At 36.2% G+C, this 24,096-nt stretch overlaps 1 protein-coding gene across 4 annotated transcripts; it reads left to right on the top strand.

The window, feature by feature from the left end:
• The first annotated feature begins 4,549 nt into the window (after positions 1 to 4,549).
• On the top strand, positions 4,550 to 24,096 carry rb1cc1 (RB1-inducible coiled-coil 1). 4 transcript variants are annotated; one of them, XM_077245201.1, is made up of 24 exons: positions 4,550 to 4,898; positions 6,522 to 6,653; positions 7,980 to 8,106; positions 8,610 to 8,780; positions 9,052 to 9,254; positions 9,901 to 10,327; positions 11,915 to 12,085; positions 12,508 to 12,692; positions 12,858 to 13,044; positions 13,293 to 13,374; positions 13,503 to 13,567; positions 13,654 to 13,757; positions 13,948 to 14,074; positions 14,523 to 16,459; positions 18,074 to 18,251; positions 18,501 to 18,609; positions 18,766 to 19,048; positions 20,584 to 20,643; positions 20,817 to 20,868; positions 20,961 to 21,008; positions 22,047 to 22,105; positions 22,191 to 22,318; positions 22,672 to 22,742; positions 23,148 to 24,096. In XM_077245201.1, exons 2-24 carry the CDS (start codon positions 6,583 to 6,585, stop codon positions 23,223 to 23,225), a joined length of 4,923 nt encoding a protein of 1,640 aa, XP_077101316.1. In that variant the 5' UTR covers positions 4,550 to 4,898; positions 6,522 to 6,582; the 3' UTR covers positions 23,226 to 24,096. The 4 variants fall into 4 exon arrangements, with proteins under 4 accessions (XP_077101316.1, XP_077101318.1, XP_077101315.1 ...); XM_077245200.1 differs by having other exon boundaries at positions 4,568 to 4,898; positions 13,293 to 13,389; XM_077245203.1 differs by lacking the exon at positions 20,584 to 20,643.

Raw genomic sequence — 24,096 nt, forward strand, 5'->3', positions numbered from 1 at the left:
GGCAGGCATATCTACATAACATGACATCTCAGGCTTGACACATTTATAGTTGGTTAACCACAAATACATAGGCATACTTGATGGTCTGTCCACTCTAAATGCAATATCAAGACATTCTCTATAGCATTTATTATGTCAAGATTCACCCTTACATTAAATTACTGTGATGGTGCCATGGTATCAGATAATTACCATGGTACTGAATGATTATATTAATTTACCATGGTATATTCATGATATAATAAGGTTCTACATAATCCAGATAACATTGGTGTGGTAGTCCAAAAAGCATGGCATGTTTTTTTAGTATTTTTTAGGAAAATCCCAAGAATAATTTTTTTTTTTTTTTTTACTGAATTTGTGATGTTTTGATATTAAAGCTTTCCATCGGATGGTTAAATAACTGAGATGTTGCAGTTTAACCACCTAATGCTGTCAGTATTGATTATTTCATCTTTGGTTTTGAGGAGATCTCTTCTCACACTGTTTTGTTGAATGGTCCCATTGAGTCACTTGTTAAGTATCATTTTGTAATGCGATTAGAATCGACACAATCTCTGCATCTCAGTCCCTCAAGATTTGTGCTGTGATCCCCTTCATGTTGACTGTTTCTTCCACTTTTTATGACCAGTAAAGACTTGCTATAGACACTTGAAGTCTGTACATAATGATATCTTAGTAAAATTGATGACTATAAATATTTACCTATAATACCTAAATCAAAAAGAGAATTAGACAGAACATCACAATAAAAATGTTATTACACGGTAATCTGAGTAACATATTTGTATATATAATATCCTTAATCTGCGATATTCACAAACATCTCTGTGTATGTCTATATGCATAAGTTTGCTTGTGTGTTTGAAAGAGATTTCTAAACTTTATGAGATTTGCGTCGGGCTTTTTTCATATTCCATTTAATCATGTACCCTTATTTCGATCTTGAGAGAAATCTTGCGGCATTTCCCACTTGAAACTATAGTGAGGATAAAATTCACTCAACTTTATTAATTAAGATAATGGTGATGCAGTGCAGTGCAGTTTAATCTAAGAGGAGACCCACTTTCCTTTAGATAAAAACTGCTTTTGGCTTTCAGCGTTTTAACGTCCCCTACAAAGTGCTGATATTGCACTGATCATGCAAGACATTGCGCAACACTTCTGAGATTCAAGCAATAAAACACAGCATTTTTCAGCCTTATTTGAACTCAAATCAAGTTCTGAAGAAGAATTTTGAGCATAATCTTTGAGCTTCATATAGCTCCAAAATGTAGATATTGAAATGAACTAATTCATCAAAAGACCTGAACTCCCTTCTGACTGTCATTAAAGGGTCACCCAGGAAATAAGTTATAGCCAGTAGCCCTTATTAATAGTTATTGGGTTCCAGAGGGTAAGATTATGGTAATTTTCAACTGATTCTGTATTCAAATGTACCAGTTATGAAATATATTTGAGATTAATCTCTTTAGATACAACTGAGGACGGGGATTTGAGATTTGTAGAGCCAGAAATGGTACTGAGAGACATCTGTCAAGAGATTCACTCAGAAGACTGACTCAGTTCAGTGATTCAAAGTAGTGTGTCTCCATCTGTTGGTCACATGTGGAACTGGAAGACATGTTCTGCCCACCTAACACACAAAGTCTGTTATAAGAAAACATAAGCAAAGACGTACACATGACATGACCCAGACCGTTTTTGATGCTCTCTCCTCATAAGTTAAAAATAACACACATTAATCTTGCAATAAATGAATTACCACTATTCTGCAATAGGCTGAAAAAGCATCTTGTCAGAATTCGACTTGTATTACTTTCGTTTTTTGTTTTTTGTTCACGACACCTAGTTTGAAAAAAGAGCTTTACTGTGTTTGTTGACATTATTTACGAAAATATCTTTTGTTTTTCAAGAAGTATATGTTTGTTTGGTATTATTTATCAGGCTCGTATTATTGGTCTGTCAAACCCTGCATCTTAATTCAACAGTAGCCTATTGCTTTTGTAATTAGGGTTCAGTTAGGGTTGTAATTGTATATATCTATTTTGCAATGAGATATCAACCTCCAAATTGCATTTAGATGGTCTTGATAATGCAATAGAGAAGTTCTGTGCAAATATTAAATTTCCAATCTTGTGCATATACTGCACAAGAACCTAAAGGAATTGATTGCTTACTTTTATCATGCACTATTTATTTTTAAAGTTCTTATACAAGACACGTTATCTATCTATCTATCTATCTATCTATCTATCTATCTATCTATCTATCTATCTATCTATCTATCTATCTATCTATCTATCTATCTATCTATCTATCTATCAATCTATCTATCAATCTATCTATCAATCTATCAATCTATCAATCTATCAATCTATCTATCTATCAATCTATCAATCTATCAATCTATCAATCTATCAATCTATCTATCTATCTATCTATCTATCTATCTATCTATCTATCTATCAATCTATCAATCTATCTATCTATCTATCTATCTATCTATCAATCAATCAATCAATCAATCAATCAATCAATCAATCAATCAATCAATCAATCAATCAATCAATCAATCCATCTATCCATCTATCCATCTATCCATCTATCTATCTCTATCTATCTATCTATCTATCTATCTATCTATCTATCTATCTATCTATCAATCAATCAATCAATCAATCAATCAATCAATCAATCAATCCATCTATCCATCTATCCATCTATCTATCTCTATCTATCTATCTATCTATCTATCTATCTATCTATCTATCTATCTATCTATCTATCTATCTATCTATCTATCTATCTATCATCTATCTATCTATCTATCTATCTATCTATCTATCTATCTATCTATCTATCTATCTATCTATCTATCTATATCTGTCTGTCTGTCTGTCTGTCTGCCCGTCCATCAATCTATCTATCTTTTTTTAACTTTTAGGTAATGGATAGTTCATCTGAAAATGTAAATTATGTATATCATTTACTCATCCTCACGTTTTTCCAAACCACCTGTATATATTATTTACAAAATGATATATATAAAATGTTTGGGCATTCATTACAGTAATTAATTAATTAATTCAATTCAAGGGAATGGAATTACATATGTGTAACTTGTTTTTCTGTGCACCTGACGATGAAGAAGTTGACGTAAAATAACTTGAAAGTGCAGTGTAGGCCTGTAAGTTTCAGCCACTCAAACCTTCAAGGCATTTGTTACCTATTTCAAATGCTTTGCATACCGGTACACTTATAAACTGCACTGACCTATAAAGTTTCTATGGCAAAGTGACAGTGGCTAACCACAAACAAGTTAGTGCAGTACATGGTCACAGTCATTTGTTTCGATAGTTACTGATAACATTTATTTGCATCATCAGACATAAAGACATAAAGGTGTTTGGCATAATATATCAGAAAACACATGCAGCAAATATTTCACATTATTATGAATGTTCACATTCTTGGTGTGCATAATACAAAAATATGGCTCACGGGTTCTCATCACTCTCAAAATGGCTTCTGTTCTGTTTTAACAAGAAGCCCCCCAAAGCACAAGACAGACAGATTTGCCATGAATATAATATAATATAATATAATATAATATAATATAATATAATATAATATAATATAATATAATATAATATAATATAATATAATATAATATAATATAATCCCATGGGTTTCAGCTTTAATGGAGCAATAAAGACTACTGTCAAATGACAAAAAAACAAAAAAAAATTAATTTAGTCAAATTACTAAAAAATTAAAAAAAATGGATTTTTAATTGGTCAGTTTTGAGAAGTAAACAACTTAATGAATAGTGTTGGGTAAGTTACTCTAAAAAAGTAATTAAGTACATCTTTAACAGTGCAATTAGATTACTGTACTAATTACTCTCTCTAAAAGTATTGCATTATCACTTTCTAAATAACCATATCAACCTCGACCAGTTGAACAATACAAGGATAGACAAGAACCTGCACTTTTAGTTCTTTCAAATAAATAATATAAAATTGCATACATTATTATTGAACTGACCAAAGTATTTAAAGGAAGAAGGTTACAGTAAAACATACATTTTATCATTAGCCGTTAATATAGAATTATTCTATAGTCTATAGGACAGTATTTAATGCAATTACAACATAATTATTTGTAAATAAATTACAGAAAAAGTAAGAGTAATCCCTTACTTTACTTTTACAAGGGACAAGTAATTTAACAAACTTAATTAAAATTAAATTACAGTAATTAATTACTTAGCAATTCATTACACCCAACACTGATAAAGTCCAAAGTCTAAAATATTATGCAAATGCTTCGCAGCGTTTTGTTAAACTTAAATATTACATTTTCAACAAAAATTGTTCCAATTGCTCCCACACCTTGTCATTACAACACCCATTTTCTAGAAGCGGCTGATTTCAGATCAGCTTCCTCGTTACTCTAGCAACGGTTAGAATCATATGCCAGGCGTGTAATCTGTTCCCAGATCAGCGCGTTACTGCTGACCGTTGCCCTTCCCAGAATGCACCTCGCTGCGCAGTGACGACAATAACAAAACACAGCAGCAGGAGAAACAGCATTAGCGGATCCTTACACAATCCTGCGAGAAAAAAATCTCGATGACAAAACTCACATCTTATTACCACCCCTCCTAACCTACATGTCTTGAAAGATGAAACACTAATGAATGTATCCCATCTCATCCTGGATGAATCTGGGCGTTTTGTGGGAATGAAAAATAAAGGCCCGTGTTTGGAGTGATGAGCTTTAGCCCGTTAGCCCGACAGCTTCAACCTCTAGCTGACAGAAACCTCAACATCTCAGCCAAAAACAACCTATTAGTCTGCTTTAATGCAGAGAATGGACTGAAGACAGGTCAGGTAAGACTTTCTGATTCTGATTCAGCTCCTTATATTGTAGATGTTGCAGTTTAAAAGCAAAAACCGGATAATTTTGAGGCTGTTATGGTCATTAATACGGAATTGTGGCACAAAATATAACTAAGTTAGATAATGTAAATAAAACTAGGTGTAGTTTGACGAATGAGGGTTTAATCGAGGTTTAGTGGGTTCGATATCATGTAATGTGATATTGATGAGGGTTTGGTGTTCTGGTGATGATGGTTTAAGAGATATTTGGACATACTGTCACCCTCCCTAAATAATGACCAGGGCCTTTGAAACAACAAAACAAAGACTTGTAGCTTTCTGGCGTCTCTCATTTGTTTGTTAAAATAGTCGTTTTAAGGAAACAAACTGTTTTAGGTCATATTTTGACTTTGAGGATAAGGTTTCAACTGATCGCCGAAGGGGAAAGCCGTCAATCAATATTGACACATAACAAGTTGTGACAAACAGACTAATATAAATCGTGATCCGCAATATATTTGACCAAAACAATATATTATGCACTTTTCAGCTTGTTTACACCCTCATTAAATGGCTTTAGTTATCCATGTGGTCCACGCCATCATGTGCTATTCCTGGTAGACTCGCCTTATTCCCTGAATCCATAATAAGAGTTGTTACAATGCTCCCTGTCAAAGTTTTACACCCGTTCATGGGGAATTAAGGCACAAAGGATCTTTTAGCTTGTGTTGATGGTGTTTATCCACAGGGAACAACATGACTCATGAATATTTGGGCCACATGGTCATGCTGATCTGTGTGCAGTTTTACATCTCAGTAACCACATTTTAGAGTACAAACAACCCCAGAGATTTAGGCAATGCCCATGTAATAATCTGAAAAGTGTTGTTTTTTTGTCTCAGTATAGAATGACATCCCTGAACACAGTGATTATCAGGGTTTTTTTCCAGCTTGTTATCTACTGGAACAGTCACGTTGGGCTAGATACAGTGGGCCTATGTCTTGTAGGTTACGTGTGCTTGTACAGATTAACTAGCACAACCATTTTATGAGCATCTGAACTTAAATAGTTGTATTTTTTAAATGCTTTGGGATACAGACCTAAGGTTAGTCTCCTAAAGAAGATTGTTTGAGTTTTAAAAAAAGTTATAGAAGTTTAAGTTTACTGAAAGCAATGTGTTTATTTTATACAAAATATGTATTTTACAAAATAATTTGGTCTCTAAAATGGCTAGAAAATTGTCTAACCAAGTTGTGATCCAAAGTTTATTATCGCAAAAATTGAGCCAGCTAAAAGGTTTTAAAGTACAATTTGCATTGTAACACAATGTCCGATTTAAAAAGTTTTTTATAGCATGAATTTTGAGTGTTTAAGCTTTCAAATGATACCTAATTTATGATGATTAATAAATATGTGAAAGTGTGCCAAGTGTCCCGCTACCAGGCTATAGAACTTTTTGTGTGGTAGGTATAACCATTTAAACCTTTTATTAACCTTTTTTTGTTTTACAATTTTATGTATTTTTTATGTTTAATAATTTTAGGTTAATTAAAATGTTATAAGATAATAACATCACTTGTAAGTTCTGATGAAACTTGATTTGAATCGTGTGCGTTTTCTTTCTTTCTGATCAGACAGCCATAATTGACTAGATGAACAAATCAAGCTGGAGGCAGGCTCAGCGGAGAATTCAACATGAAGCTGTATGTGTTTCAAGTCAACAATGGAAGCACATTAACGTTTGACACTGAACTTGCTGTCCAAACGTAAGAGATTTTAATGGTTTAATAAAAAGTTAATCAGTGATTGTTTAAGCCCTGATTTGTTTTCACCTATTTGTTTTATGTGGAGTCATGATGTAGTGCTGTTTCATAGAACATATTGTTGTGTGACAAACTTATTCACAGTATTTGTTAACAAAACTTCAGTAAGGTTATACATGTTAACATACTTAAAGGGTTAGTTCACCCAAAAATGACTCAACCTCATGTCGTTCCAAAGTCCAAACCCGTAAGACTTTCAATATTTCGGTCCCTTTATTGACAGTCTACGCAACTACCACTTTAACGCGTCAAAAATTTCATAAAAAGGAAAACAGATTTAGGATTCTAATTTCCAGCGAGCATAAACAGAAGCACAACCGATCCTGCTTGATGTGTAAGAACTAACCTAATTGGTTCTTGCAGAAGCTCAAACATGCTGTGTAACAAGAGAATGAAAAATGTTCTGGCATGTCAAACGAACATGCTTGAGCTGCTGTTTTCCACAACTGGTGTGTGAGTTGATGAGTGTTTATATGTGAATAAAAGCCTAAATTAAATCTGTTAATTATATAAAGCGATCATATCTCTTCAGATATTTTGGACCAAGCCACTAATATGTATTAGTTTTACAATCTCTTTATGAACGTTTTGAAGCATCAAAGTGGTAGTTATGTAGCTGTCAATGGAGGGACAGAATTTTCTCCGATTTCATCAAAATTTCATTTGTGTTTCCAAGATGAACATTTTCAGTAATGTATACATTTTCAGCTTTTATTTTTATAGTATATTCATATTAGAATTCATAGAAATTAATGCTAACAAAGATGGCTGAATGTACTGGTAAAAGTACTGTTCAATGTTTGTTACCTATTGCATTATCTAATGTTAACACTTAGATCCTTATGGTAAACCTATTACTGTTTATTTTTGTCTTAAAACATCTTAAAAATAGTTGAATGAGTTTGTCTGAATTTAAATATAATTTACATATGTTGATATATTTAGCATATGAGACAATGCATGATACTGAATAATGTACTGTGTAATATAATGGTATGTTGATACTTAGAAATGCAAAATACTTTATTTATTGATTACATTATTCCAGTGTAATTACCTGTATAATGCTATGATGGTTAAGGTGCAAATGTCAATTATTATTATTATTTTACATAAGTGTTATTAGTTCTTAAAAAGTACAAATTCCATCATCAGTATTAGGCATGTCTCTATTTTCTGTTTGTCTGCAGTTTTGTCTATAAATTAATTCCTGATTTGTTTTAATGGATAACTAAAAGCATAATGTGTTGTGCTTCATGCTCTCTATAGTGTTTTGGACCTTAAACATGCCATTCAGGCCAAATATAAAATTGCAATCCAGCACCAGGTGCTGGTGGTCAATGGAGGTGAGTGTATGGTGGCAGAGAGGCGTGTGTGCAGCTACAGCGCCGGAACGGTGAGTAACAAGCGAAATCACACAAAAAACAGCATTTTTGCTCTTCAACATTTGTTTAGAGGGTAATATTAGTTATTATTATATATGAATAATATAGTCAAATGCTCAATCATTGCTACAAATTACACTACTAAAATGTTTGATACTTTCAAGAACCAAAAATCACAAAGAAGCTCTATAAAAGTTGTAAATATGATACTTGTATTATTAATAATACAATTAGGGCCAGTTGTGGCCTAATGGTTAAAGAGTCGGACTTGTAATCGCGGGTTCGATTCTCAATACCGGCAGGAAATAACTGATGTGCCCTTGAGCAAGCCACCTAATCTCCATTTGCTCCCGAGCACCGTAGTGAATGGCTGCCCACTGCTCCGGGGGGATTGCCATACTTGGCCTTCGCCTCACTTCCCTTTCAGTATATTTAAATTGGCTGTGAAATATGGAGGTTTTTGAAGTAATGTGATGTCTAAATGCTGATTGATTTTTGTCTCTGGCTGCCTCAGGACACCAACCCGATCTTCTTGTTCAACAAAGAGATGATCCTGTGTGACCGAGCGCCAACCATCCCCAAAACAACCTTCTCCATAGAGAATGAGATGGAGCTGAAGGTGGAGGAGTCACTTATGATGCCTGCCGTCTTTCACACTGTCGCCTCCCGCACTCAACTGGCTGTGGTATATGCCAACTTCTATTCTGACCTAATGACCAACCCCTGTCTTCCTATATTTGCCTGGTTTTACATATCTTTGCTCATCCACACTATGTTTTATCAATGTTTATTTAAGGTTCAATATATTTCTTTATTTTCTTATATTTGAGAAAATAAATGCAAGTACAGTCAAAGCAACAATGCCTTTTTGTAAATGACAGAGGCTTGGATGGAAGCTTTTGTTCCATTTGTATGCAAATGACTCTCATAATGCCTGATATTTTTCCCCTTTTTAGGAAATGTTTGAGGTTGCCAAGAAGCTTTGCTCATTCTGTGAGCGTCTGGTCCATGATGAACACCTTCAGCACCAGGGATGGGCGGCCATCATGGCTAACCTGGACGACTGCACCCTGTCCTATCAAAAGCTCCTCTTGAAATTCGACACTGCTTACACAAATTACCAACAGGATTTTGAAGATATCAAAATAAAACTCACCAAGTATGTTCATCTTTGACACCAGCTTCTTATCTTATAAAAGATTTAAATAATTTTGTTAAAACATCAAATAACTTTTTTTTTTTTTGGCCCTTTTTACTTTTTAATAGTTTGTTTGTATGTCTGCTATGTCTGCAGACAAGTTATATAGACAAGTTCTTCGTATTGAAATTGTATCGATTTTGTAGCAGAAACACTACCATTCAAAAGCAATCTCTTATGCTTGTCTTGGTTGTATTTATTTGATAAAAAGTACAATAAAAACAGTAATATTGTGAAACATTATTACATTTTAAAATAACTGTTTTCTATGTTTTAAAGTGTAATTTATTCCTGTGATATCAAGGCCTTTAGGATAATTACTCCAGTCTTAAAAGTGCTCAGGAAAAATGTCTTATTATAATTAATATTGAGAATAGCTTAATATTTTTGTGGAAACCGTGATACTTTTTTTTCAGGATTCTTTTATGAATAGAAGGTTTAAATAAACAGCATTTATTTGAGATTTGCAACATTATAAATGTCTTTACTGTCACATTTGATCAATTTAATACGTCCTTTACTAAATAATCTGACCCCAGCATTTCGAACTGTAGTGTATTTTGTGAAGAGAGAAGTATAGATCACTCATTCTAATGTCATTCGTCAGGCTTGGCACTGCTGTCTCGGTCATGGCAAAGATTCCACTGCTAGAGTGTTTGACTCGGCACAGCTACAGAGAAAGCTTGGAGAAGTCCTGCTCCCCTCACCCAAGAACCACAGATGATGAGGATGATGAAGCAGGAGAAACATCCACCCAGTCTGCTATCCTCCGTCCCGCTGACGGCCAGAAGAATCGAAAGACACCTTCGCCGGTCTCTGCTTCAGGAGAAACATCATCGCAGGCATCCTCCTCTCCTCAGGACAGACTGAAGAGCAGCTGTAGTCTAAAAGCAGCTCTACAGGAAGAGGAGGAGTCTCCGGAGAGAGGAGCAATTCCCTGTTTCAATGTCACACTGTTGGATTGGATCAACGTTCAGGACAGACCCAATGATGTGGAGTCGGTAGTGAGGAAGTGTTTTGACTCGATCAACAGGGTGAGTAATAGACGAGTCATTTTGGGAGCGAATGTTTTGGTCTGTAAACTAGTGCTACCTTTATATATATATATACCATGTGATGGTAGAAAAGCGCATATTTGCGTATAGACTGGGTAAACCCAGCCCGATCTGCCTGCTATTTGATTTTGCCCTGCAGCTCAGGCTGGAAACCTGTACATTTTTCTATCCTGCTTCCGTTACAAATCTGCGGGGACCCCATCAGAAACTGGCTTATCCACCTGGTGCGCTATTGGCGGGTTTAACACGCTGACGGTAGAGAAGCGACCTTCAACCCAATTTCTTTTAACCTCTTGACGATGCTCAATGGCTTCTTTAGTTTAGCAAACAAATCGCTCGAGTGGGTGTAAATACCACTCACTTTCCTGTTTTTTTTTTGCACAACCTGCAAAAATCCACTCTATGCCATTGCTGCTTCTGCGAACCGCTGATCAATGCTACAAACCAACACGTTTGTTGACACGTTTACTGCCTGGGGTTTTCGCATTGCTCTACAATGTACGTCACCCGTTTCGTCGGTATGATTTGATTTGAGTCATTTGAACTATGCCCGTTGGTCACGCCTCTTGTGCAGTAGAAAATACACAGCAGACTACCCAGACTAATGTTCAATCTTAGAAGATTGAGCTTGGTCTGGTGATAGCCAGACTAATTTGCGCAGCTATTAGTGGACAGGAATGCTTTACATTGCTTGCACTACAAAGAAACATGGAATAATGCAAAAAAATACATAGTCTGACATCAGTAAAACGACAAAAACCTTGTAATAGAGTGCAACAGTCGGTTCCGGAAGTAAAAACTCCATTCATTTTCTCCATAGGGTAATTGATCTTTAACAATAACTTATAGACATTTAAAGACAGCTCTACTGTCAGCTACATGGCTGAATAATGAATAAACTTGAATAATGCATAATCGTGTTTGACAGTGGAATTCGTTGTGAATTACACATCACTCCTACATCACATACTCACAAAAGTTTGGGGTTAGTAGGATTTTTTTTTTTAAAGGAAATAGTACTTTTATTCAGCAAGGATGCATCAAATTTAGCAAAACAATACAAGACAATAAAGACATTTATATAGTTACAAATAAATGTTGTTCTTTCAAACTTTCTGTTCAAAAAATCCTGGAAAAAATGTATCATGGTTTCCATAAAGAATATTAAACTGCACAACTGTTACATAATTGATTATAAGAAGTGTTAATTCAGAAGCAAATCATCATATTAGAATGATTTCTGAAGGATCATGTGACACTGAAGACTGGAGCAATGATGCTAAAAAATTCAGCTTTGATCACAGGAATAAATTACATTTGAAAATATATTAACATAGAAAACAGTTATTTTAAATTGTAATGATATTTCATAATGTTACTGTTTTTATAAATGCAGCCTTGGTGAGCATAAGAGACTTCTTTCAAAAGCATTAAAAATCGTACCAAACCAAACTTTTAAACAGTAATGAACATCATCATCACATTTTACAGGATTGTAACCATGAACTATTTTAATGTCCATGATCACTCATTTTCATTTGTTTAATTCATTCTTTATGCTTCCAGCTCGACCCACGAATTATCCAACCCTTTCTAAATGAATGCCGTGAGACGATTACCAAATTGGATAATCAGAACATGAAGGCCATCAAAGGTCTTGAGGACAGATTGTATGCGCTTGACCAGATGATAGCAAGCTGTAAAAAGTTGGTTAATGAACAGAAGGAACTTGCTCAGGTAAGCAAATCTCATGTATATAGTCTATAAAAGCAACCTAATGACTACATATTCTAAACATAAGGGCATTTCATTTTTTCCCTGAAGTCAACTTAGTTTTTTATGACCGTTTTCCACCCTCTCTCTTTTGCTACTGTAACTTTAAGACGTAGATTTGTTAACCTTAAAATAGGTTACACGTTACAACACTTATTCTTTTGCTGGTTGTGGGTTTACTGCCATGTCTAATGTAGTTGGTGCTGCCCCATCCTTCAGTAACAGCCTCGTTATAAAGCTGTATTACATTGTAACAGATCGACAAAACAAACTTTAGCCACATGTTTGAATCTATTACAAAGCTGTGCAAAACACTTGAAAATGGCCGTGTGAATGTTTTTCAGGAAACTTGTCTTCCTCATGTCTTCTCCTTTGCCTTCCACTAGGGATTTCTTGCCAATCAGAAGAGGGCTGAAAACCTGAAGGACACCTCGGTGCTGCCTGACCTGTGTCTGAGTCATGCCAACCAGCTGATGATCATGCTGACCAATCACAGGAAGCTACTTGACATTAAGCAGAAGTGTACCACTGCCAAACAGGAGCTCGCCAACAACCTTCAAGTTCGTCTCAAGTAAGAGCAGCATTTGTCGTCTTTGTGGACAACAAATTAAACCGTTTGTTTTCAGTTTGGCCAGAACACTAAATAGTAATTTTCCATCCATCTATAGAGCTATGATACTTTTATGACATAAATCATAAGCATTTCCTAGCTGCACTGTGTTGTCTCCCCCATCAGATGGTGCTGCTACGTGATGCTTCACGCTGATCAGGATGGAGAGAAGCTGCAGGCTCTCCTGAGACTGCTGACAGAGCTGCTGGAGCGTGTACGGGTGGTGGAAGCGCTCAGCACTGTGCCACAGATGTACTGTCTCGCCGTAGCGGAGGTGGTCAGACGCAAAATGTTCATAGGACACTACAGACAAGTAAGAGTCAGCTACTAATTGATGTTATTTATAAGAAACCGTGGTAAGTGGATGCTTTGTTATAGAGATGGGTAATAAAAGTGATTTAACAAAGTTGACCAGATACTGAGTGGATAATATGAGCTAATATAATTATAATAATTAATAATAATATTTTATTATTAGTTTTAAAAGATTTCTGCACATTTAATTGTCATTTCTCAGAAAAGTGCTAGCAGTGTTAATGTTTTATTTATTATTTCTTCTAGTGGGCCAATGCTCTTGTCAGAGATGGGAAAAACCTCTATGAGGCAGAAAAAGTAAAAAGGGAAACCTTTGGGAAGCTTTTCAGTAAGTTAATTTTAGGTATTTAATATGGCTTCTTTTTGTTTGAGAACAAACACTGACATCTGAGTCCAAATTAACTGTTAGATTGTTTGAGGAGATTGCTTTGAAAACACTGTTTTTGTTTCTTTTAGGGAAATCGTTCCTCAGAAATCGGTTGTTTCGAGGACTGGACTCATGGCCACCCTCTTCGTTTTGCGTGAGTCTTTGAACGTGTTTTTATTTTTCAGGATCCCTTCATGGTCTTTTAGCATTAATGAGTGTTTTCTTTGTTTTTGTGTTTAGACTCGAAGGCCTCGAAAGTTTGATTTTGAGCTTCCAGATATTTCCCTGAATGACCTGCAGTATCTCAAGTCCTGTTGTCCTTCCGAAGTTCAGCCTTACCTCAGGTAAACAACTCTTGTTCGGTTTCAGTTACAATAATGATGTCTTTGTTGTAACTTCTTACAACCATATTTGTTTATATATGCTTTTCTTTCCTGTGTTCTTGCAGCCATTGACTTTTCAATCATGGCTAAAAACTCTTAAATGATGGTCTGTGTTAGTTGTTCCTTGTCTGATGCTTGTTTTCTTCATCAGGGTCCCCACATTGTGTGACTTTGAGCCTCTTAACCATCATGTTGAGGTTCTCCATCAGCTGGTTCAGGCTGCGCAGAGTGTGGATGAGATGTCACAAACTATCACAGACCTACTAAATGAACAAAAGGTGCTTTCAAAAGTGTTTGAAATATTGGATGTTGTCATGAATACATAGATGTTTTACCATATATTACTTCTTACTGTGATTCATCCTTGCATATGTTTCTTTCTTCTTTTTTTTGAGCTCGTAATTTTTAATCAGAATGTCATTACTCAACCTGAAATGACAGCCTTCTTTGTGGTGGTTCTGCATAAACCCTTCCCTTTCTTACAATCAACTGCAAACTTGCATTCAGATCTGCTTCAATTCAATCAACAAGCAGTGGACATTCCCCTTCTTCCCCGTAATTTTTAATTCTTGATATTGGGTCACTTGGATGTATGTCACAGTACGGAAGAAAATATCTGTTGCCTCTTGCGTTACATTGCGACTTTAAAAATATATATAGTCTAATTTGACTTTTATAGCAATGTGAATTTTCATATGATCTTAACCTGTTGCTTTGGCCTTGTAGATTTCCTGTAGCCAGAGTGCTCAAAGATCCACGGCATTAACACCCAGATCTGAAAGCAAAACTGCTGTCACCTCTACCTCCACCAATACTTTGTGCACTCTCATTTTAAAAGCACCGGACTGCCAACCCATGGTGCTTCCGGGTCCCCTGGAGGACCTATCACCCGACAGCATAGACGCCCAGACCTTTGACTTTGAAACCATTGGGCACCCCAATATGGATCCTGTATTACGGCAAGGCTCGTTGGACTTGGACTCATTGGCAGAAAGTCCAGAGTCAGACTTCATGTCAGCTGTTAATGAATTTGTAATTGAGGAGCACTTGCTGTCACCTAATCCCATCAGTGATCCTACAAGCCCAGAGATGATGGTGGAGTCTCTTTACTCCTCTGTTATTAATGCAATCGATAGCAAGCGTATCCAAGACACTACTACCCTTGAGAAGGAAAATTCAAAGATCACAGCCCTTAAGCTATCAGCAGACAGGTACCGTTCCGCTGCAGAAGAATCCAAGAGCAATTTGAGGAAAGTTAAAGAAGACCTTTACCACTTTCGAGGTCTTGTTCTGAAGGAGCAACGAGACTTTGGATTCGCCCTGAAAACTATGACCATTGAGGTCCGAAACACACTCAACAGTGTCAGATACTGTCACGAGGAGAAACTAAGAGAAACGCAACAATCCAATCTTCAGAGTTTGAAGGACGATCATGAAAAGCAGATACTTACTCTCACGGAAGAGCTAGAAGGCAATCGGAAGATTGTCCGAGATGTCCAGAGAGCAATGCTGGAATTGGAGGGGCTTGTGGAGCGCAAGGAGAAGGAGATATCACAGCTGGAGAGTGAGAGGGAGCGTTATATGCAAGAACTGCAAGATTTTCACAAGCAAACTGTGCAGGACCTTGAGGAGAAGATATTGAAGCAAAGTGAAGAACTGAAAGCTACACTGCTGTCCAAGGACGAACTTGTTAGGCAATTGGAGAACCTGCACTTTGAGATCGAGCATGGCCAACAGAAAATCAGACTGGAGATGGAGAATGCAGAGAAGGTGCACCTTCAAGAACTGGAGACACGGTTGAACCAACAACATGAAGCAATGCTGCAATCTTTTAGACTGGAAAAAGAAACCGCGCTTGAAAAACTTGTCCAGGAGAACCTGGTGAAACTAAGAGATCTGATGAATTCCCATTCTGCCGAACTCAAGGAGCGCGAGGGACGCTCAAAAGACTTGGAAGCTCGTATTACAGAACTTGCAGATGCCCGCTGCAAACTGGAAGTCGAGATGGCTCTTAAAGAGGCCGAAATGGAGGACATGAGACTCCAGTACGAGGAGGCCAAAAGCATCCAAGAAGAGGTTTTGAAATCGGAGCTTACTACCCAAACAACCACTTTGCAGATGCAGATCGACAAGTTAAACCAACAGCTCCAGCAGAAGAACGAAGAGTACGAGGTGGGCCTGGCTGAGCTCCGAGCGCTTATGAGGTTGGAGAAGGACCACTGCATCTCTGAGCTCGTCGATCGGCACGAAGAGGAGAGCACCCTGCTCCGCCACAAGTTTTCAGCGCTCAAGCAGAAGTCGCAGGATGCGGAGAAAGACTGCGAGGAACGAGTCCAGAAGATCCAGCATGATCATCAGGACCAGCTTGCTGCCTTGCAGAGGGAAAAGCAGGATGAGCAGAGGGCTTTCCAAGAGAAAGAGCAAGACCTACAGACTGTTATTGGAGACCTGCAGGCAGAAAATTCACTGTTGTCAGGAAGACTGGAGCAGGAGAGGGTGGAGGCCCTGCAGAGGGCAGAGAAGGAGAGAGAGGAGGCAGTCAAAGCTGCATTACAAGAGGCCTTAAGAGACTTTCAACTCCAAAAAGAGGAGACCGAGACAAGACTGTTAGGAGCAATTGATCTACTTGAAAAACAGCTAAAAGACAGACAATCCACTGACATGTAAGTAAAATCAAAAGCTTCCAAATTGTTCCACAAGTATTCGAAACAGACAGTCTCTGAGAAAATCATTCTAAGATTCAATTTTAAAGTATAGTTTACTAGAAAGATAGATGTTAAATTATAGGTGCCGCTTAATCACTAGTAATATTGCTCATATTTAGGCTTAGGGATTTCAGCAAACCTTTGATCTTAAAGAAATAGAAAACTCATTCCAAACTTGTTTGTTTTTCTTTCTTTTAGGGGAACACAAAAGGAGATGCTTCTTTCTTTAGTCTTTTTTTGTCCATACAACAAAGTCAATGGGGTCCAATGTTTCGGACTCCACAGACTTTCATTAAATGGACAAAAATAGATGTTTCAGTATATCTTCTTTTATGTTCCCCATAAGAAAGAAAGTCATACAGGTTTGTAACAACATGAGGTTAAGTAAATGATGACGATTTTCATTTTTGAACAAAGTTAGTAATTCAGTAATATTACGCTTAGGTGTGCAACCTGTCCTGCCCATTTTGTGCATCAGTCAAACTTCAAGTTGTCTGGCTTTTGGTGTAGAGGTACGCTATTACATTTCCCAAGCGGAAAGACTTTTGGCTGATGGACGATAAAATGGGCAATTATTTTAGCTTTACTGAATTATTATCCTTACTTTGAATGAGTAATCTGCGAAATACACTACCATTAAAAATTTTGGATTGGCTCTTTTTACTTGGGAAACCACCCAGAACATCTTAGCAGTTTTGCAAAAGCAAATATTCCTCACGTTTTGTTTACAAAATATATAAAACTGTGTTTTTAACATGGTTTTGGTTGTTCTCTTGGTTATTTTGATAACAATGTCACTCTCTTGTTGATTTGGTCATGAAGAACTTAATAAATCTTGCACATTTATATGAGGAAAGCATCTGCTGAAGACAAATAAAATGACACTGAAACAGTGCTGCTCTAGTCAATTCAAATTAAAGCTTCTACCTCTAACTTTACTGTTAATTAAAAGCAGAAAACACACAGGCAACATGCATTCACTTACTCTTTCTGATTTCATTCACTTTTGTGAATAATTAGCACATCAAAAAGAATTAACAAATAATGAATGTTTCATTAAAACATTTCTTAAGTAGAAATGAGCGAGAAATATGATAACCCTGTTACATGTGCCTGTAAAGTAGGGATTAATTAAAAACAGAAAACAGATTTGTGTCCAAGTCTTATACCAATCCCAGTAAATTGGAGGTTTTTGATTATTTATTTATTTATTTATTTATTCTAGAGACCAACAAGAAACACTTTAGAAAAAGTGGGTATGGCACTCTATAATATAATTGTTTAGGCTTGTAATGAAAGCTTGTAGGTTCAAAACCTGCAAGAGAAAACCTTCAGAGCTCTAGAAAGACACTAAATTGATGCATTTACTTCATTGATACACATAAATAATTGTGAATGATTCGTCTGTGCAGAAGATGCAAAGAAAAAAATGTTCCTTTAAACTGTAACAACTTGCTCAGCTTCTGAATTTGCATTGTGTATTTTTTTTAGAAGGAAGCATCAGCTAATTGACTTCTTAGTGGTAATGAATGCAAAGCCAGGTTGAATCTCACGGCTGATTCTGTGTTTCAGAGTGGCAGCTTCTGTTGAGCAGTCAGAGGCTGGTGTGGAGGCCGGCGCTGCATTGTCACTAGACAGTGGACAGTGGACCGAGGAGAGGGCATCGCTCTTGGCCCAACTAGAGATCCTGGAACGCATAAAGAATGAGGAGATGCAGAACCTGAAGACCTCACTCATTGCTGAACAGCAGGTTAGCAATAAGAAGATTTGAACTACAGGAATTTTGTTATTAGCTCCATTTGAATTGTTAAGTTTAGTTGTGGGTCGGTGGAAATCGGCAGGATAAGTAAAAAAAAAAACTAAACTAAATAATCTTAACTCCCTAAATATATTGGTATTGTTGATCCCTGTAACTTTTTTGACCTAATAATGTTTTGACATTAATATAGTATCAATGTGCCATGAAAATAGCTCGTTTCAATGTGTTGTTCACTCCTAGACGAACTTCAATACAGTTCTGACTCGGGAGAAACTCAAGAAAGAACAAATCATCAATGATCTCACAGAGAAGCTCAAAAACGTGTTGCAGCAGCAAGAGAAGGATAAAGGTATAAAAGCATTTTATTTTTATCCTATTATTTGGACGAATTTCCACTTGTTGTTTTTTTTTCAAAGATCTGTTACCAAGCTGCACAGAAATGATCAATGAGACCAGTAAATGTTCTCATGATCATTGCCCTCTGTGTTTTGTTGTTTCCCTGAAGGCCTGATCGAAACACTCTCCGAGGACCGCGCCACCATCCTTCAAGAGAAGAAACAGATGGAGGAGGAACTCAACCGTCTGCGAAGCACCGTCCTCGTCTCTTCATCCTTCTTTCCACCCAATCCCATCCCTGTCATCACGGAGGCTCACGGTGCCTGTGGCCCCGCCCACACAGAAGTTCTGTCGCCGTCCACCCCTGACCCAGAGAGATTGGCGCTCATGGCTGCATTCAAGGATGAGGAGAGGGTGGAGTCGGCCGTGGAGGCCAGCATGATGACAGTGCAGTAAGCATCTGTGCTGACGTGCACATGTGACATATTCATACTTGAGCTAAAATAATAAACCCTGAACCCTGAAAAACTCAACTACCACACTTAACTTCAACAAACTGGCTACAACAGCACACAGAGTGTATGTCATTAAAATGATCTAGAAGTTGGTTTGAAATTATTTTTTTACCATTGTATACATTTTATTTTTTGTCCTAGCTTCCCACTCAGTAGCATTCATCACTCACTACGTTTACAAGCAGCCAATATTCGGGTTATGGTCGGGTTAAGGTCACTATTCGGGTTTCTGAAACATTAGGAATAACCCGTTTACATGCGTGAGTAGAGAGAGTTACTCCTGTATACATGGAATTGCAATATCCCGATGTAAACGGCGACGCACGGTTAGCGTCTGGACAAACGGACAACCTTAAGACGCAATATGCGTCATTTCCGATTCTTCTTCCTCTATCCAAAGACAACAACAACAGCAGCAGCACGCGGATAATGAATAGTTCGGGGCAGATAGCGATCGCCTTTCTTTGCACTTTGGTGCTGGTACTGACCTCGCTCCAAAAGTATGCTGTGCTGCGTCTCGCAATGTTTACTTCCGGTATACTGCACGCGGGTTTTTGTATGCGCCGGGAAGTTCCTCTACTCAAAAGACCAAGATTCCTTGCAAATAGAACATGCGAGAACACAACTATGGGGATATGCCGATACGCGTTTTCATGACCAAAAATTCGGGTTAGAAAAGGGGTACCCCAGGGATCATATACAGGTTTTTAAAATCCGGGATATGAGCATATTCGGGTTTTTGCCGGTGTTTAGATGACCGTGCGCGCCCGGGTTATTGCTAATATTCCGGTTTTGAACGGGTTATTGGCTGCATGTAAACGTAGTCACTGTAAAACAACAACCTGAATACGCTTTAATACAGGTACATGTGATTTTTCTTTCTCTTGTTGCAACAAAGTCAACGTTTTGCTTGGATGCAGTTTGTCACAGTTGAAAAGTTTTGAAATAATTACAAAGAAAAATCAAGTTGATTTTTTTTATTATTTCCAAAAATACACACACACTTGCATGTAAAAAACAAACAAACATTTCCTCAGTTCATTTGTTCTGAAATTTCTATAAAATATCTTATAAGTGAAGTAAAACTTTATTGTGCTAGATGCTAGTTTTGAACAGAATTAGTGTTTTTTTAATGATTTTATATTCTACAGATTTATAATAGATATAATAGAATATATGTGTATGTGCATATGTATATATTTAAATATATATACTGTATTTATATATTTGTGCGTGTGTGTGTGTGTGTGTGTGTGTGTGTGTATTTGTCTGAAAAAACATTTGGAAACAACAGAATGGAGTTTGTCAGATAATCAGTCTATCGGTATATATTACTAACCATACAATTGTTATAAATCATTCACTTTTACTTGAGTTTTAAAAGTATGCAAGGAGGATATATTCTAGGAGAGGGGCAAGATCATGTTTTGTAGATCTTCTGTCTTTAAAGGAGCTGAATGAATGTATTTGAGACAGGAAAGCAGAGTAGATCAGATAGAAGAGGAGAGATGTGAGTCGAGCGATTGCTGTAGGTGAGGAATCTTCAGCCGTTTCCTTTTATGAACAAGAAATGTTGTTTTGGTCTGACCACAGTAATGAAGTTTCCTGCTCTGTCATTTTATTGGCTTTGAGAATATGTTTAAGTTTGGATGAGTTAGTGAAAGTGTGTAGTTTTTTTAAATTTACTTTGTCTATTTTGTTTCAGTGACAACTCCTTGCTATCTGAAGAGAAACAGCGTATTCTGATGTTGGAAAGGGTAATTTATTTTCACATGTACATATTTTATTGATAGGCTTTAATTATAGCATTTGTTATATTATCGTATGCAATTATTTATTATTGTTTCAGACCTTACATATGAAGGAGGAAGAGAACAAGAGACTTAGTCAAAGATTGGTAAATATGTTTTTTTATGTGTGTGTGTATGTGTTGCTTTGGCACTTATACTTGATCTAAATGTGTTAATTGTACGAGAATATCATTTAACATCTTTTAAATTGATCATTTCATTTGGGTCCTTTGTGCTTGATCTCAGTTTATAATTGACCACTTGAACAGTCAATTAAAAGCAGTAATTAGTGATGGTAAATGAACAATACACACTCAATTAATGCAGGTCCGCGACTGACACAGGGGCGTTCATATTATTTTGAAGAATTAAAAAAAATATATATAAATACATTTCTTTCTTTTTATTAGATCTTTTTATATCCATCTATAAGCAAAATACTGGTATTTCTTTATAGTTCATTTACACTACGTTGCTGTTGTTATGATAGTAGCAACTCGCACATTATCAGAAGTTAATTAAAACATGAGACTCTATGATATAATTTAATTACATTTCCCCTGGGAGTATTTCTCCAAATAGGTTTAATCTCTTTAGGAAAATCACAATCGCCGTCTTATTGGCCGTGAGAGACATCTTATGAGACCCGTAACACTTTAGCGTCCTGAGTCCTGACAGCTGAGGGCAGATTCACAAGATGAATTTAGTCTGAAAAACAACTCTGAAATGTGCCTGTGTAATTGAGCTGGGACTGAATTTCAGCTCATTTACAAACAAGTTCGAAATTAAACAAATACAGACATGTTTAAATCCCTCATTTCTTTTTTTATTATATATCTATGTTGCACTCATTTTAGTCCGTTTCTGTTGTGTTTTAAGTATTTACTATCAGTGCATGCTATTTCATGGACTGTTCTACTCCTTACCAATAGATGGCACACATACATTTGTTTTAGGCACATGCTCTGTCCTACAAGCACTGGAAGCATTTATGAGATTCAACATTACATTGAACCAAAATAGATTTTTTTGCAATATAATGCGTGCAGTTTTATTTTGTGATTGCAGAGTGTATGTAAGCAGCATGACACAAACATTTACTAGTGTAAATATCACCAGAATCATCTAACAATTTTGTTTTACAGATGTCACAGAGTATGTCGTCCGTGTCGTCACGGCACTCGGAGAAAATCGCCATTCGAGAGTAGGCATTTTTTGGATATTAGCGTTTAATAATCTAAACTGCTATTTTACCCATCCACCTCATTTGAAAACCCCTCCTTTTGTAGTTTTCAGGTGGGCGACTTGGTTCTCATAATCCTGGACGAGAGGCACGATAATTACGTTCTCTTCACTGTTGGTCCCACCCTTTATTTCCTACACTCAGAGTCCCTCACTGCACTGGACCTCAAACCAGGTCAGTTACACATGACAGGAATACTTAATTAAGGAACAGGTTTATTAAATGTATTAAATCTCACATATTTGAAATAATTTTGCTCCAACAAGATGGTTTAGCATTTACATTTACCATTTCCTTTCATTGCTCTTCCACAAGTATGTTAACATTATTTACATTTATGTATCATTGCATTTGTAGATTTAAATGTTTTTTTTTTTTTTAAATGTTCCAGTTTGACATGAATGGTGACATAAAAAGAGGAAGTGTTTTATACCTGATAATGTGTTTTGTTGTAGTATTTTACATAAAGCACCTTTTTATATCGTATATCAATAATAATTTTTGTTTATTTATTTGATTTTTTTTAGCGACAGGAGCAACGAGACGGCCGTGGGTTTTAGGAAAAGTCATGGAGAAGGAATATTGCCAAGCTAAAAAGGTAACCAGTATTATTTTATTATTTATGCAACCTTCAAAAATGTCAAATTTATGCAGTGTTTTTGTACAAATTTATTTAATTTTACTTTTATTTTTACTTTACAAATAATTTACTAATTTTGGTAATATTGCACTCTCATAATGACAACATATTAACCCAATTTAACTGCATTTTTCTGCTCTGTTTTTGGTTAATATTGGCTATGTTTGAAAAAAATATTTAAAACTGTGCATGATTATTTAAAATTATGGATTTAATTTTGTTTTGCATCTTAAAGTTAATTGTGTTTTCAAAATCAGTGTCTTATATTAAATTATCTATTTATTTATTGATTGATTGATTTTGTGAAATTTTTTTTTTAATACATAATTTGAACGTGTCTCTTTTGTTATTGTCTGTCTCCAGGCCCAAAACCGGTTCAAAGTTCCTCTCGGCACCAAATTCTACAGAGTAAAGGCCGTGCCATGGAACAAGAAAGTGTAATCGTGTAAAAATGTATCATATTGTAATAAGCGCAGTATGTTTTTATTGCTTTTTTTAAGCAAACTCGCTCATCCTTGATTTTTGTTTTGTCAACATCATAAGACAAAACCATTTCACCCCCTTTTATTTTTTGCCTCTGTTGCATTTGCAAATCGTTTTATCAAATTTTTTATATGCAGAGGATTTGTAAATGTGGACCAAATAATTCTAAGTTTATCAGGGCATTGCCCTCATGTGCATTGGCTCCAAAGCCATCACAACAAGCCTGTAAAATGAACAAAATGTATTTGGATGTTACATATTAGTTCATCATTAATATTAAGGTCGGGCTGGGGGGAGGGGGGAGCACTATAACAGTCAGCTTACTTGCTTCAGAAGGTTATGAAAATATAAATTTATTGTAAATGTTACCAGAGGAATGGTCATGGCATGCATATAGATAATATTTTCTTTAATTTACTTGTCTGGATATGCGTTGTAGTCGGAGGTATCAGTAAAAACCTGCTGATTGTTACTCGCAGCACAGTATGACCCGCCGGTTTATTATTATGACGTACATTTGGACTACCTGGCGCAGAGGCCTCGCAATCCTTCAGATGCACTTTCGGAAAAAAAGACAATGTTTTCGTCGATTCAAAAGGGAGGGGTTTGTGCTGTCGAAAGCAAGCGTCAAAAGAAAAGCAGCACATATCTTCCCTCTGTTGTAGGATGTTGAAAAATAGAAAATAATATTTCATGTTTGTGAATGTGTCTTTATTGAATTTAACGACAACATTGTATATTATTCATCAGATCACACCAGTAACAAAAAAAAATGACTGTATTGTAAAAGAGTTTAGAATTTTCAAAACAATAAAGGTTTCATCCCAAA

This window comes from Siphateles boraxobius, unplaced genomic scaffold (assembly GCF_051911475.1).
Source record: "Siphateles boraxobius isolate OS27281-9 unplaced genomic scaffold, OSU_SipBor_1 26, whole genome shotgun sequence".
In the NCBI taxonomy this organism is placed as follows: Eukaryota; Metazoa; Chordata; class Actinopteri; order Cypriniformes; family Leuciscidae; genus Siphateles; species Siphateles boraxobius.